We start from the raw sequence: 14,733 nt of genomic DNA on the forward strand, positions 1-14,733 counted from the left end.
ATAAAAGGTCTTTAAATCATAGCTACAAAAATGTACAACAATCTTTCAGTGCGTGCCCAGAGTCGAACCCCGATTGGAAGCCAACGAGTTAACCACTAGGCTATACTAGATAAAATGATCAACAACACTCATTTATTATTTAAATCATTAATACAATAGCAGGCATTCAAGTAAATAAATCATTTTGAATGTTCTTTGTTTCACCTTCAGCGATCCACACAACAATTGTGGCGAAATAGATGCAAAGAAACAATGTGGCATTAAAATAGCATTAAAATTATAATTGGTTGATAGCAAATGTCACGGCACACTAGCAGACTGGCGGATTTATGCTACTCCCACACTCGGCGTACAAGGCAGCTCAGTAAGGCTAAGATACAGAACGCTCTTTGACTTGTTCAGACTTAAAACACTGTTAAAACGAGACAGTGTAATTAATACAGCTGGCATAAATCTGTCTCATTTTAATTGAAACTTAAGTCTATAGATTTCTGCCTAAGATAGATAACTTTTATTCAAATGAATTTTCACAAGTACTTTTGAATCGAAAATGATTGACGATAAGACATTTCCTACGGAGAAGAATCAGCAAGAAATTCGACGGTTGTTCTTTTCAAAGATTCGATTTACAATAATATTATGCCACGTATAAAAGTCAAATATATAGAATTTAGTCGAATTCGAACAAGAAAAATCTCTTTCATTATCCGGGATAAAAAGTAGCTTATGTCACTCATACTTCCATACAAAAAATCACGGCAATCCGTTGCCCTGTTACGGCATGATTGAAGGACAAACGAGCAAGCAAACACTTTCGCATTTATGATAATTTGGATATAGTGTTACGATAACAAAATTGCCTCAAGACATAATTTACGTGGCCTAGAATTGTTTTTAAATATAGAATGTACCGACAAAAACGTAGATAAGAACAGCCTAAGTTGTCACATGTCAACTCAAAAGAATTGATGAAAGTTAACATGGCTGAATTTAAGCGTTAAAAATAAAATTGTCGGTACCAATGTAAATATTAATTGCCAATATTGTAGGTCATTTCTCTGTGTTAAGCAAGCTTAAATTAATTTTATTCATTACACAAGTAATCGAAAATTTTCCATGAATTATCTACTATACTAGATGATGCCCGCGACTTTGTCTGCGTGGATTTAGTTTTTTTTAAATCCTGTGGGAACTCTTTGATTTTCCAGGATAAAAAGTTGCTAACCAAGCAAGCTACCTCTGTACCAAATTTCATCAAAATTGGTTTAACTGTTGGACCGTGAAAAGGTAGCAGACAGACAGACAGACACTTTCGCATTTATAATATTAGATGGATTATCAAGTGGTCTATGATTATCATCACAGCACAGTCATCACAGTGATTATCATGTAAGAAATAGTTTGTGAAAAGTGAATCGCAAAGTAATTATCACTGTGATTTTGCATTGTGGAGTCTACATCGCTTGAGGATGCTTCGGTGTCGGAAATCGGAATCAAACGTACTCTTAGATTGAGCGTGTTCTAGAAGATGAGGTTAAGTGTGCTCTAGGAGATGATTGTTGGTGGTGTGTATTGTTTGCTTTTCCTGCTTCCTTAGTAGTGGAAACAGCGGACGGTACGTATCGCTGCGCGCCATACTGATTTATCTGTTTCAGCGGATTACAGCAAATTAAGCTTGTAGTTTCTTACTTTCATCATCATCATCATCTCTATTCATCACCACTACTGAACTACTTTTCTCTTAGAATGTGAAAATCACATTGGCCAATTGCAGATTGGCAAACTTCACACACTTGGCTGAGTTTTATGAAAAACTCTCAGATAAATAGATGTCTTTACTTTCGGATATCTTGGCTGGGTTTTGGTAAACGTTTCAGAATTCAGCTCTTCAAATTTATTTTCTATTATATCTCTTTGTTTGCCCATTTTGCACAAGTGTGGCAGCGTCATTAGGTGTACATGTACAAGAAACACAATGCACCACGTAATAATCACCTTTGTTTGCAAATTGAATAGGCATAATTGCTTTTTATTATATCAAAACTTTGTCAGCGTATGATTACTTACATTTTGTTATGTTAAGATTGTGTTTCTTACTGAAGTTGTTTTAATTTACTTATTTCCCATGCCATTATATTGTTCGAGTAAAATTAGATTAAGTGTCAGGTATGTATCTACTATTTATTCTAACATAACAGGCATACTCCATACTGGAGTATGCCTGTTATGAACTGATTTAATAAGCAATTACTTCTACCGGTACGCCGGCCCGTCCGCACACTGTTTTCGTGTGCGAATAACGTAAGGTTCAGCAAAAATTTCAAAACTGTCAAAAATTAGTAAGTAAATAAAATAAAAGTATTTTAATTTTGTACGATGGTACGGAAACCCTCATGTGCAAATCCGACTCGCACTTGGCCGGTTTTTATTGAATTCAAGGAAACAACATGTCAAGGAACGAACAATTAACAAAATAATAAATCAAATAGTAACAATAACTTTATAAGTCTTTGTAACGATTGGATTTGTCAAAATAATTAAAGTACAGTTGTAAATTATATTAAACACTTTATAATTGCATTTACCTTCAGACATATGTCAGAAGTCGCAAGTAATTTAACTTTTATTGTTTGTGTCGATGGTACAACTCTAAAGAAACGTGCGAATCAAAAAATACGTATTTTTTCGAAAATTAAAAACAAAAAGACCCGATTCAAATTCTCAGTTTTTCAATGGCCATATTATTGTAAACAATTGCGTTACTGTAACCTAATGTGGTTTTGCAAATAAATAGAATTTACTGAGACAAAAATCTTTACCATGGACCTATTTTTCTGGCAAAATTGCAGCTAATGTTGTGTTAACTCAGAAAGCTGCATACCTGAGAGTTCTCCATAATGTTCTCAAAGGTGTGAGAAGTCTGCCAATCCGCACTTGGCCAGTGGTGGATGATGGTCGTTGCCGTTGAAGTGACGATGATGATGATAACACCCTTAGAAAACATTATGGAGAACTTTTAGGCATGCCAGTTTCCTCATGAGTTTTCCTTCACCATTAAAGCAAGAGATATTTAACTGTTTAGAACGCAAAACTCTTTTCCTTAGAATAATCTTCAGTTTTTTTTAATTCATTACAGGCAAACGCTTTACCACAATCACACCTGATGGAAAGTGATGATGTGGCCTAAGATGGGACGCGTTTACCTTGAATATGCCTATTCACTCTGGTTTTAAACACAGTTCGCGGAAGAGTATTCCAAACCTTAGCCATGCGTATGAGGAATGATGACGCAAGACGCGTGTAGTTGGAATGTCGACGACATAAGGATGGAAACTCGCCCGACATCTTGCGGTTCGGTGGTAAAATGGTGAAGGGGGGACAAGATCGAAAAGTTCCTGTGCACACTCTCCGAAATTACTTATAAAAGCCGATAAGCCGGCGACCTTACTAATAGACCTTATAAATTGTTTCTATCAAGTAAAGCCAATTGATTGATTCTCTTATGACTTGTACCACCCCCTGAGCCTTGTAATTTGTCCCCTATCGATGCCGTGGCAATTGTCACATGTCATTAAGTTTCACCTTATTTCTTTCGTGTTAATTCATGGACCGAGAGCCAGTGCGTCCTAGACCTTCGTTATTTTATTAAAGCTGTAAGTTTCTCTGCGTATTGTATCCAACACAGGGAGGAACGGTCAGGGACTATGAAGTTTGAACTATGAACAGGTAATAAAAATGTAAAAATCTTACATTAAAGAATAAATGTTATAAAGGCGAAAGTTTGTGTGTATGTGTGTGTATGTTTATTACTCCTTCACGCAAAAACTACTAAGCGGATTTGGCTGAAATTTGGAATGGAGATAGATAATATCCTGGATTAGCACATGGGCTACTTTTTATCCCGGAAAATCAAAGAGTTCCCACGGGATTTCGAAAAACCTAAATCTACGCGGGCGAAGTCGCGGGCATCGGCTTGTTAAAGAATAATATCTATTTCTAATACTATTCTGAAGAGAATATTTAAAAAAAAAAATACCTCGACGAAAAAGTTTTACATCTTTACCACCCGTAATCTCACTAAGCCACCATGATCGAATCTTCATAGCCGCCGATCATTCCTCCTGGTGTTGGGGACAATACGCAGAGAAACTTTCAGCTTTTATAAAATGACGAAGGTATGGCACGCACTGGCTCTCTCTCTCTCTATCACATTAATTCACGGTTATTAGCGACGATCCATTGTTATAGTGTATAATTTCGTATACTTGAGTTACTTATAATTGGAGCGACACATAGTCACAATATTATTATCATATATAACTAAAAAATTAAGTACATATTTTGTAACTAGCTTTTAGCTATGGCTTTATGTAGTTCTTACACTATTACTTATGACGATTTTTGAGTCTTTGTAAGTCCGAATCTATATTAATAAAAAATCGGTCAAGTGTGAGTCGAACTAGAACAGGGTTCCGTACCATCGTAAAAAATATACAACACTGAAAGTTAATGACTGCGCTTCTATATAAATATAATGTGTCTATATATAAAGTGACTTTGTATATTTATTTCTTCGTGATTACAATTTTTTTTTTGGGGATGTAACTACAAATTCCCAGTTTTCGGATTTTTCCCTTTAATTAAGCTATAAGACCTACCCTACTGTCAAATTTCGTGTTCTTAGTCAACGGGAAGTACCTTATAGGTTTTTCTTGACAGACACGACACATGGACAGACGGACGGACAGACAAACAGACAAAGTGGTCCTATAAGGATTTCTTTTTTCTTTTTTAGGGTATGGCACCTTTAAAACGTTGGCAAGGTGTAGATGGAATGTCGACGACATTGGGGTAAAGACTCTTGCGTCTTGAAGTGCGGCGCCAAAAAGTGACCACGAAGAATCACCTACGTCAAGAAGCTTATCAGAACTACCCTTTAATTACCAAGCTATTATCGCGATCTTATTAATCATAGCAGTATCACTTATCTTTCCCATCTCAGACGCTTATTAACTTCAAGTTAATTTGTTACTATCTTTATCTATTAGTTGCGGATTGGCGATTACTATCACTTTGCGTAAAACTAGTTTTTCTTTAAATTCAGATACAAGCTAGCCCTTGACTGCACTCTCACCTGGTGTTAAGTGATGATGCAGTCCAAAATCCCGGAAAATCAAAGAGTTCTCACAGGATTTTGATAAGCCTAAATCCACGCGGACGAAGTTGCGGGCATCAGCTAGTAACTTGGCTAGTAGGTAATAATAATGAATTATAGCTAATCCAATACACAATTCCACGGGAAATTTATTATAAGCCCATTGTATACCAACAACCGTCACTCGACAATGGCCGACTTTAATATTCTACAGTGTAACGCTTTATCACGAAACCCCATCACTCACTGATTCCATCAGGCATTGTCACAGTATCCTGTCGTGTTAACCCGCCGGCATAAAGGACCGCACACTTCATTTGACGGGTTACATTGAGCTCATACAAGTTTTAAATGACCCCCTAGTCCCTAATACGATCAAAGCGGACTGAATTTAAAATATCAAACAAATAACACAACTAGCTTTAATCTGCAGCTTCGCCTGCATAAAACTTTGACTTTCATTACAGACAGACAAACAAGCAAACAAACAGACAGAAATGTATGTTGGAAATATAATTACTCAATAATACTATTAGCGTGGATTATGTCCCGTTCCTGGAACCAGGTAGAAATCAATTTACAATTCAAGAGAAACAAAAACCGGTCAAGTGTGAAACGGACTCACACACAAAGGGTTCCGTACCATATCGTACAGTAAAATATGTATATGTTTACTTACATAGTAAAGTCGTTTAAAATTTTAGCATTTTGAAATTCGCCATCATGGTTTTTAAACAATTGTTGTTATAACAGTAATTGAAATACACATTCCCTTCCTATTACGTTTCATGAGATACAGCCCACTGACAGACAGACAGGTGGATTGCGGAGCCCTAGTACACATAATCTTAAAAAATCGGTCAAGTGTGAGTCACAATCTATATACGGATCTATTTGTTTTATAGTGGCAATAGAATTGTGTGAAACAACTCTCTACCTATATTATTACGTTTCATGAGATACAGCCCGCTGAATGACAAACGGACTGACAACGGAGGCTAATAGGCACTTTTCAGATACGGAATCCTACAAACCGACAAGCGCTGAAGGGAAGTATTAACCCTCTAATTCGCCGTAAGGGTCTATGGAGCCCCATGCATAATGTATCAGGTGATATGTTAATTTGCCTCACCTTATGTTTATGCTAATCGTAATTGGTTATTTCGTTGCACGGATTACATGACGGATCTCATCAATCTTTTAGAACTCATCTGTCAAATGTTAAGCTGCCGTGAGAATCTGTAGATACTTGTGACAGGGGGTCGTTTTAGGGTTCCGTACCTCAAAAGGAAAAACGGAACCCTTATTGGATCACTTTGATGTCTGTCTGTCTGTTCGTCTGTTCATCTGTCTGTCAAAAAACCTATAGGGTACTTCCCGTTGGCCTAGAATCATGGAATTTGGCAGGTAGGTAGGTTTTATAGCACAAGTAAAGGAAAAAATCTGAAAACCGTGAATTTGTGGTTACGTTACAGAAAAATTTAAAATATTGTGTCCATGAACAAATTTAGTTAGTTATTCAGTATTTTCAATTTTCTAAGTAAGGTAACTATACCAAGTGGGGTAATTTATTTTTATGCATAACAATTTTTGATTTACCTATCGTGTAAAATGACAAAAAAAATACCCGAGTATGAAACCCTCGGTGCGCGAGTCTGACTCGCACTTGGCCGGTTTTATTAACCCCCGACCCAAAAAGAGGGGTGTTATAAGTTTGACGTGTGTATCTGTGTGTCTGTGTATCTGTGTATCTGTGTATCTGTCTGTGGCATCGTAGCGCCTAAACGAATGAACCGATTTTAATTTACTTTTTTTTGTTTGAAAGGTGGCTTGATCGAGAGTGTCCTTAGCTATAATCTAAAAAAATTGATTCAGCCGTTTAAGAGTTATCAGCTCTTTTCTAGTTTTCTTGTAGAAAAGAAGGTTAGATAACCGTTAGGTTCATAATATTATGTCAATAGACAAATGTCAAGCTGTCAAGATGGACGTTGCCTAAATACATAATTATTTATTTGAAAATGATGTTTTGGAAAACTCAGATACTTTGGATCGTCGGGGGTGTTATAAATTTTTAATTTACACTTGTTTATGTACAGTAGTTGATATTGTTTTACAAAATTGTATTTGGTTTATTTTAAATTGTTTATGGACAAGGAGTTAGATCTGAACAAACTAAAATCGACTACCTACTAAAAAATTTAACCCTTTCGTAGCCTGATAAATTATACATTATTATCTCAATTACCAATCTCACGATTTATACCTACGTCCCCTTTTAAGAATTTTTAATGATATGTACCAACCATTAATCACGTCGGATGTGTAAAAACATCGTTTAGAATATAGGTACCTATACAAGGTTGTTTTTTATCCCCCGGATATTTATTATGCACTGCTGTTGAAGTTTTGGAAAGCGAATCTTTAAATAAGTTAATATTTTGATGGTTTTTTTTTAAATATCGTGTTTATGTTTTTTCTTGCAAGTTAAAATCGTAAATTATTATATTTTATTCATCCTATGATTTTAATATTAATGCTATTTGCACAGAATACCTACTTAATAAATAATAGCTCAGAATACATAATATCTGAATTAAAGTTTTGCCTGAAGTCAGGACTCGGTCATAGGAATTTAGTTCGAGCGTGTCAAACTAGATGGCGTTAGTAGCTTCAACTTTACAAAGCGGCGACTCTTTACGAAACAATGAATTCCAAACTGTGTCAAAGTCGGGACAGGTTATCTAACCGCTAACAAGTAATTTTATTGCTTTTATGATTGATTGCTATAAAATGGAGCCGGTAATAAAATCTTGTATCAATCAAAACATGCGCCACAGAGCATAAATTATTACATTATTATTTACAATGTATTATGTTAATAACGAGGTGATGTCATTAACGATAACTTTAATTAAAAATAATATATTATTAACGTTATCGAAGGTGTAAAAATTTATTGCCGGGTTAATGTGGACTGGTAGAGTAGGTGCAGTTACATAGACTAGATAACGATGTATAAATAAGTTGGCACATGAAAAACTACCTACCTACTTGCAATATAAATAGGTATATACCTAAGTAACGAATGATAATGCTAATTTGCATTTGTAATAAATAGGAATTATTTATTTACTTTATCTGCATCGGTTTTTCATTCATTGAAGGTTGTAATAATTATTGTGATAATAAAAGTATGATTCCCTGATTAATATAATTAGATTTTAATGCAAACATTTTGAAATTATTAAATGAATCGAAAGTACAGTATATTTTTTTTCTTTATAAAATTTAGATTAATAAAATAAGAGATAAATAGATAATATGTCATAATCAGTCAGAAGTTGAGTTTAGATCGTAAATTTTCTCGCGTAGAATAAAGTGGGTCTCTATTTCGAGCTACTCTATCACCTGTCGCTCAGTCTTTTCGTGCGACCAATTATGCTTTTGACAGTTGAATTTTCGACATGACATGGGCCTAATCAAAATAGCATTTATTAAAAAAACACAACATTAACCGAGCTGACAGCTCACGGCTTTGTTATTAATGATGTTGAGCGTTTCTTGCGAGTTCCTCTCGTGTATTTCATCTTTTTTAGGGTTTCGTACCTCAAAAGGAAAAATGGAACCCTTATAGGATCACTTTGTTGTCTGTCTGCCCGTCCGTCGTGTCTGTCAAGAAAACCTATGGGGTACTTCCCGTTGACCTAGAATCATGAAATTTAGCAGGTAGATAGGTCTTATAGCACAAGTAAAGTAAATAATCCGAAAACTGCGAATTTGTGGTTACATCACACAAAAAAAATAAAATGTATTTCAATTTTTAAAGTAACATAACTATACCAAGTGGGGATTTAAGTACCTGTAAATTCTAAAACAGATTTTTATTTATTTTTATTCATACATTTTTGATTTATCGTGCAAAATGTCGGAAAAATACCCGAGTACGGAACTCTCGGTGCGCGAGTCTGACTCGCACTTGGCCGGTTTTTTATGCTATTCAATGAAGAAAAATAGTTTTGTTAGCCCTGTTTCTGTTCACGGTGGTGGGCGGTAGCCAAGCCTGTGCTCGCGTGATTGCAGTCTTGTTTTATCACGCTACGTTCCCGTTGATTGACGGCACTAATGTGTGTGTTAGGAGTACATTAATCAATCATTCAGCCGGCTTATTGCCTCGCAGTGTTGGAAAGCGGTCTCGGGTTGATGGTGTATAATTTATTATATGTTATTCTTATCGTGCTCTTCTAATGTATTTATTATGCGTGCTCAACATTATTATCATGTCGAAACCATTATTATGAATGAATCACGTTGCCTCTGAATAAGATTATTTTGAACAACTGAGCGATAAAAAGTAGGCATAAATAATTAGTATTCTGATTTCGTAGAAAAAACTGTTTGTCAAAAGTAATTTCACGCGAATCAATTGGTTATATGGCTGCTATTGTATTTGTATTGTTCTTTTTTATTAACTACACTTTAAACTTTTTATATTTTACGTGCCGTAAAGTGTGCTGAATTGCATTAGTGACATAGTAAAATTAAAAACTGTATAATTCGCATAAAGATACTGTATTTGAAACTTTTTCATTGAATTTTTAACATAGAATAATATTTACACAAATCATTTGGCTGTACATAGTCTTCATATCCATTCTGCACCCGCGTTTAAACAAACTTTCGTCGGCAAATCAACTTATATTATCTTTACCTATTTAAGATTGCACTATTCACTAAATTTGTCATGGCGCGTGACGCCTTACAACATCAAAATATAGTCTATTGATATCACAGAAGAAAATTGGACAATACAAACATTTCATATGTCAGTCATTAATCCTCACTACACTAGTTTATTGGTGCACTGCAGCTGCTCCGAGCCTCTGGCCGTACATGGCGTAAGGCGAGTAGAAAGGCCCCAGTGCCGGATTGAAGGCACCATAAGGAGACGAGCCCAGACTTGCAGGTAGAGCTTTGGAATAAGGATGGTAGCGGCTCGCCGAAAGCGGGCTCAACGGTGCCGTCGGATACGCTCCGCGAAGCCCAGCTGTCGTAAACAAAGGATTCAGCGGATTTAATAGCGATGGCTGTGAAGACGTCGAGGAAGGAGTGGATCCGTCCGTTGTGTGACTTCTCAAATGTTGCAAAAGCTCCTCAGAGTTCCCAAAACGTTTTCCGCAATAGGATTCACCAACAATCCAATTACAAATATAGGGGCGGCTCATTTGCGCGTACGGCAGGCTTCCGGCCCCTTGCTGTGAGAGCGCCATGGCCATCGCTAAGTTGTACTTTTGATGTTCACACTGCGTGCAGCCGGCGGGGCATGCGCCGTTGCTCATGAGTAGGTGATGATTGTTGACGGAGAATTGGCAACCAGTGCAGTAAGGGTCTTTGCAAACTGGAATTAGAGTTTCTCCGCCGGCAGGTGTTTTGACTCTAGCGTAACCGAGGTAAGGGTTTGTGGATCCTGGGAACCCGGCGGCTGCTGCTAACATTGCGGCGTGATGGGCGCTCAATGGGGCTCCTGCATACGGCGGACGGAAGGCTGGGTTCGCATGCTGTTCCATTCCAGGAGGACAACACAATCCGACGAGTGGGTTGAATCCAGGTAGGCCGGGTAAATTTTTGAAAGCGCCTAGATGATCTTTTCCATGCCCTAACACTTCCAACCCCGATCGAATTATCGGGCTCGTGCCTGAAGATCCAGCCGGTGAAGATTTGCGGTCACTGGATGGGCTGCTTTTGCCATTTTCTGTAGTAGGCGGCGTAGATTTTCGTCCGGGAGTACTTTTCCCAGATTTTTTATCATCAGAACTATCGGAACTTGCTTTCGATGATGGCCGGTTTTCTTCAGGTTTCTTAGTAACAACATTAACTTCGTATGGTTTGAAAGCTAAATGTTTGCTTTCCGGCGAAGAACGCGGTTTATCCGGTTTACTAGCACTAGGTGACGAACGACTGATAGAATCACTGTTAACACTGTTCACTGATTTCTTTTTGTCGAGCGGTGGCAGCAGCGGTTTAGACGCTAAAGTGTCCGCGCCGATCTGACTGCAAGTTTGCGCTAAAAGCGCGAGCGGACTTTTCTTGGAGTCCAACTGTAACAAAGAAAAATCTAAATTAATATCACATTAGTATTAAAAAATGTCGTATAATTTTTAAAGCTGAATTTTAGATTTTTTTATTTATTGAGGAATTAGGAATTTAAAAATTAAAATACTTACAGAAGAGGGAAGTGGTGTTAAATAATCTGGCTGGAGATATTGATTAGGGTTGGTAGTCATCATTGCCCCGTCTTCAAGCACCACCATTTGGAGATAAACTTTCACGATCACTTATACTACACTTCACGTCAAGTCACTGTCAGCTCTGCGTACACAACTACTCTGTGGCACGGTCGCGCGGAATGTCGGGAGAGAATGCGTGCGTCCGTGGCGGCGGTCGAGGCGACTGTGAGAGACGAGACCCCACCAGCGCCCGACGAGCCGCGGCCCCCGCCCGCCCCGCCGCCCCGCCGCCCCGCGCGACAGGGACGGTGATATCTCAAGTCTCCGTTAGAGAAGCAGCGCTATATCTCTCCGCTGCAGCACACAGTCATAAAAAATAAAGCGGAAACGACACATAGCTGCATTGCGGTAGGGGAAAAAGGAAAGGCGGCATGGCGGGCAGCGGGTGCGGATTGAGACGTGCGATGGCGTTGGCGGCTCGCCGCTCGCCGCTCGCCACCCATGACGGCGCGCTTTGACTCTACCTGCCCGCTCCGCTACACTCTGTAGCTTTTTTGTTCCGCGCCACTTTTATTACGCTTTCGACAACGCTCCTCTCGCCGGCGCTTTGCCGCTGACACATTCGAAACTACTTACTCTTTTACAGTCGCCTTTGTTCTGGGATGCGCTCGGTTCAAAGGGGAAAATTGATCCTTTCTATGGCGTTTCCCCGGAGCCGTTTGATGTGTTAGCCGACACTGTGTTACGATTGGAGTACCGTAACTTAGGTACCTACCGATATTTCACTTCATCGACAGCACAAAGTCCATAACGTTAACGTTAATCCGACACTAAAGCCTGTCAAACACGGCCTCATTCAAACGGGCCCCGGGCCGCGTCGCGATCAAATTAAATATGTCAATTCGGGAACCCATATCAACAGCTGCGAGCGACGTCGGGCCCTTTAGAAATATTGCTTATTGTGTCCAAACAAAGATACTAAGTATAACGTATGGGCGGACGACAGAGGTCGTAAATAACCCGACGGGTTGTAATATATTTGACAGTGCGCGGACATGCGAAACAAAAAACATGTTTATTGCGATACGGGGCCTTGCGGGCCCGGAGTTCTTCTATAAATTAGATACGTGGGCATTTTAGTGTTTGTTTAGGAGCTTACGCGCCGCGCTGTGTGTTGTGTGTTGTGGGGCCAGTGTGCGACTAAATCACGACATACGTGCGACTGCAACGTTATCACTTGTTGGCTGCGAAATTGAAATGTTTTGCCAACAGAGAATTTAGTTAGGCGACGCTCATAGTTTTATTTAAACGCCGCCGTATGCCGTTCCTCATGAAAATGCCCTCTTAATATTGCCAATTTTTCGCAATGCTTATTCCTTCCTTTCCTTTTTAAGTAAGTACTTATGTACGATTTTGCAATTTTATATAATATTTTAGCTTTAAACAAGTAGTTGTTAGGTTGAATTTTACTCGCACGCATTAGGACTTATGACCGTTCAAAACATCGAACATTATTGTTAAAAAATTGTATTGCTATAATTAGCTCTTAGCCGCCCGTACGACTATACCTAAACGAATAATTACTTTTCCACTGAAGTGGGAATGTTTCTAGATAGCAAACAATACTAATAGACTCAAAGATATTTGATGAACGAGAAAAATAATAATAATTTTATTAATACGCCTTCTTTCTATTATACCTATTATATATTATCTAAATATATAAAAAAACTGTCTGACTGACTGATTGATCAATGCCCAGCTCAAACTATGTACCTAGTTACTACTTACTAGGTAACTATTGTTTTGCCAGGATTTTATGAAAAACACGATTACCTATAATTGGTAGTTAGGAACATACCTATCTACCTATTATATCATTATTATTCTCTTACATTATACAAAAGGCACAAAATGAAATCCGGATGGGTCCACTTAGCCGAACAACCGAGATGAAAACGAGATTTCTAACAAAATTAACCACAGGCCAATAATTTCCTGCTTGAGTAACCCTAATGGGCTTATGGAATGGATACAGAACCAATTTTACGGCGATAGTTTAATTTATTCGCGCGTAAACAGCCTTTAATCTGTTTTGAGCAAAAAACTTGGCAAAAAACTGTGTAAAAAGTGCCGAAAGCGATCACTAAATCATAGCAAAGATAAAATGAAAGTTAGGAAAAGCGTTTGCAGGTACAGGCTTTCGGTTGATTTTTTAGGCTTGTTTTTTATTTTTATGATTTTTTATTTGCAATGTGTTTCCAATGATGACGTAAATATTAAGGAACCAAAGACATGGTCGCTAACTATTGGATAAGAAAGTTCATTCATTCAGCGCAACGGGTTATGGAGAGAGTTATGCTTGGAGTCTCTCTACGTAATCAAATCAGAAATGAGAAGATGCTTAGAAGAACCAGAATAACTTACGTAGCTCAACTGGTTGCGAAGCTAAAGTGGCAATGGGCAGGGCACATAGTTCGAAAAACCGATTGACGTTGGGGTCCCAAGCTGCTAAAATGGCGACCTTGCACCGTGAAGCGCAGCGTTGGAAGACCCCCACTAGATGGACAGACGACATCAAACAAGTCTCAGGTTGAGCGATGCAAGATCGTAACGTGTGGGAGTCTTGTCAAGAAACCTATGTCCAGCCGTGGAGTCTGGACATCGGTTGATAATGATGATGATGACGACGATGAATATTAGTTGTGTAATACATCTAGTAGGTATAGTTCGCGACATGTCGAGATGGCAATCGGGGTACGAGGCGCGGGGACGCACGTCCGCACGTCACGCAGCGGGGTAGCGCGGAGGCTGTGCGGTTGTACGGGGCGTCCCCATCCCGATTGCCTTGTCGACCTGTCGTGAACTGTAGGTATAGAACACTTTGCTACGGCTGCCATAAAATACTCTTTAGGTTCCGTCCCCTAATTGTAATATTTATTGCTCAGTAAATCTTATCGTCTAAAAGATAAAGATAAAAGCAAAATAAAATCCTTGCTCGTCAATGTTATCAGTACAATAAAGTTTGAGCCTTTTTGTATTGTTCGAGGAAATACATTATCTTTTGGGAAATAAAGGTTAGGAGGGTAAATACAGGGCAAAGTGAGCCGTGGTAGCCCAGTGGTTAAGTCGTCCGCTTCCAATTCAGGAGGTCGGGGTTCGATTCCCGGGCACGCATCTCTAATGTTAAGCAAATTAATTGCGCTTTAGTGGTGAAACTAGCATGCCTGAGAGTTCTCCATGATGTACTCAAAGGTGTATGTATAGTCTCATTAAATACCTATCACTTGTTTTAATGTGAAGGAAAAAATCATGAGGAAACATGCAAACCTACCTTCCTGAGGGTTCTTCATA

At 38.5% G+C, this 14,733-nt stretch overlaps 1 protein-coding gene and 1 long non-coding RNA gene across 2 annotated transcripts; both read right to left on the reverse strand.

Annotated features, from left to right (window-relative positions):
* Positions 1 to 748: 748 nt before the first annotated feature.
* LOC123867881 lies at positions 749 to 1,330 on the reverse strand. The gene is made up of 2 exons (XR_006796527.1): positions 1,297 to 1,330; positions 749 to 811 (listed from the first exon to the last, which is right to left on the reverse strand). It is a non-coding gene; the product is annotated as an uncharacterized LOC123867881 (long non-coding RNA).
* Positions 1,331 to 9,705: 8,375 nt separating this feature from the next.
* On the reverse strand, positions 9,706 to 11,610 carry LOC123867876 (zinc finger protein Noc). The gene is made up of 2 exons (XM_045910187.1): positions 11,377 to 11,610; positions 9,706 to 11,250 (listed from the first exon to the last, which is right to left on the reverse strand). Exons 1-2 carry the CDS (start codon positions 11,461 to 11,463, stop codon positions 10,006 to 10,008), a joined length of 1,332 nt encoding a protein of 443 aa, XP_045766143.1. The 5' UTR covers positions 11,464 to 11,610; the 3' UTR covers positions 9,706 to 10,005.
* Positions 11,611 to 14,733: the final 3,123 nt, after the last annotated feature.

This window comes from Maniola jurtina, chromosome 8 (assembly GCF_905333055.1).
Source record: "Maniola jurtina chromosome 8, ilManJurt1.1, whole genome shotgun sequence".
Lineage (NCBI taxonomy): Eukaryota > Metazoa > Arthropoda > Insecta > Lepidoptera > Nymphalidae > Maniola > Maniola jurtina.